Source organism: Sinocyclocheilus rhinocerous, unplaced genomic scaffold (assembly GCF_001515625.1).
Source record: "Sinocyclocheilus rhinocerous isolate Xijiao unplaced genomic scaffold, SAMN03320098_v1.1 scaffold2226, whole genome shotgun sequence".
NCBI lineage: Eukaryota > Metazoa > Chordata > Actinopteri > Cypriniformes > Cyprinidae > Sinocyclocheilus > Sinocyclocheilus rhinocerous.
Window position 1 is genome coordinate 83740 of NW_015657494.1, and position 1789 is coordinate 85528.

At 38.7% G+C, this 1789-nt stretch overlaps 1 protein-coding gene across 1 annotated transcript in view; it reads left to right on the plus strand.

Moving 5' to 3' along the window:
- Window positions 1-613: 613 nt before the first annotated feature.
- The window catches only part of LOC107721140 (sushi domain-containing protein 3-like), a 9127-nt gene continuing 7951 nt past the window's right edge, over window positions 614-1789 (plus strand). Inside the window, exon 1 of the mRNA XM_016529007.1 lies at window positions 614-682. Within this exon, the coding sequence (XP_016384493.1) occupies window positions 619-682 (64 nt within the window). The 5' untranslated portion in view covers window positions 614-618. The remainder of the gene's footprint in view (window positions 683-1789) is intronic.

The following is a 1789-nucleotide window of genomic DNA, read 5'->3' on the forward strand; positions in this document are numbered from 1 at the left end:
AAAAATGTATAATTAAAAAAATCTTTCGGATTTTTCTATATTGGCCGTTTAGCCTATTGTTTTATTATTTTACAGATTAAATTGATGATGTGTAGCTCCAGACTCATCTGGAGTTGAACCCACCGCATGAGTAACAGAACACGCAGCTTAAAGGGATAGTTCACCCAAAAATGAAAATGTGATGATTATCTGATGTTTATCTGATGAAGATGTAGGTGACTTTGTTTCTTCAGTAGAACACATATGATGATGTTGATATCCAGCCGAAGAGCAATGAACTATAACTTCAGGCGAGCAGGCTCTGAAGTTGGGAATACGTGGAAAGTCACCACTCCCGAATGAGTTTGCACGAGAGAACGTAATCTTTTAGTTTTAAGTCGGTTTGAACAATCCAGATAAGCGCAAGTAAGTACCATTTTGATTAGCCGTCGTACCTAAAATGACTGTGCACTGTGTAAACAATGAGTGACGTATACGCGCGAGAGATCACTTCCGGCGCTTGCGTAAACTACGCCAGAGCGCGTACACACCTCACACACCGGATGCCGTGCGCGCATCATGAATCCTCAATACTCGGCGATAGAGGAGTGAAGTGAAAGCACCAGTGCAACAGTTAGAATGGCTTTCATCAGTGCATCAGAATCAGTGATGGGGGACTGGAGCAACGTTCACAACCAGACAGGTATCATCCACACCACCCTACTGTTATACATATGACTTCTGAAAAGTGTTTGTTTCTGTTAGGTTCGAGCTTTGAGTTGCTTTATAGCACAAGTTTGTTCGGTGGCACTTTCTTTTAGTGTTCTTCTTACACAAATGGGTAACACTTTATTTTACGGTGCCCTTGTTACACATGCTACATGTACTTACTATTGTAATAAATTATGCACAATTACATGAAAGTAAACGTAAGGCAACCCCTAATCCTAACCCTAACCATATAGTAAGTACATGTAGTTAATTATATTACTCAGTAGGCCTACTTAAATGTATAATTAGGCTACACGGTAACAACGACAATAAAGTAAGATGTGTACGTATGTGTAACATATGTTAACTTACATGATGCAAGTAGGCTACTATGGAAATGATAGTAAATTATAACTATTACATAATTACAAACTCTAATCCTAAACCTATAGTAAGTCAATTTGAAGTAAGTTGTTAATTATTTTTAGTAGCCTACTAATTTGTAATACAGTGTGCACTGAAACAGGGATAGTAAAATAAAGCGATTGTTCGCTTAACAATCATCTACCAGTTGTAATTAACAACATTACCGATTGAGTTTGAATTTGTAAATAGATCCGATTTAGTGTAGCTATCATCGGACAAATATATTCTGTACTGTATTTACAATAGCTATTCTTGATCACTGTGTGTAGGGGAGAAAACGAACTTCTCTTTAGATGCGGTTTTAATGAAGTGTGTGTGTGTGACAGAGAGAGAGGTTTATTGTGTGTATTAACAGCAGACAGGATGATATGAGAGCAGGAAACGCGTCTTGTGCAAATGACAGCGGTTCTCTGATCGGAAACACACACGCGATGCGCTTCGATCAGCTTCCTGTTTCTTTCTTCATCTTGTGTTTTCTGTTATTTCGACTTGAGGTTGACCCATGTCACTTTAAAAACCCGTAGGCTGTTTTTTTATTTTTTTTAGTGGAACACTAATGTAGACGTTTTCATGCTGCTCTTATCCACACACACACACAAACACACTCACACACACACACACACACACACACACACTCACACACAAACACACTCACACACACACACACACACAC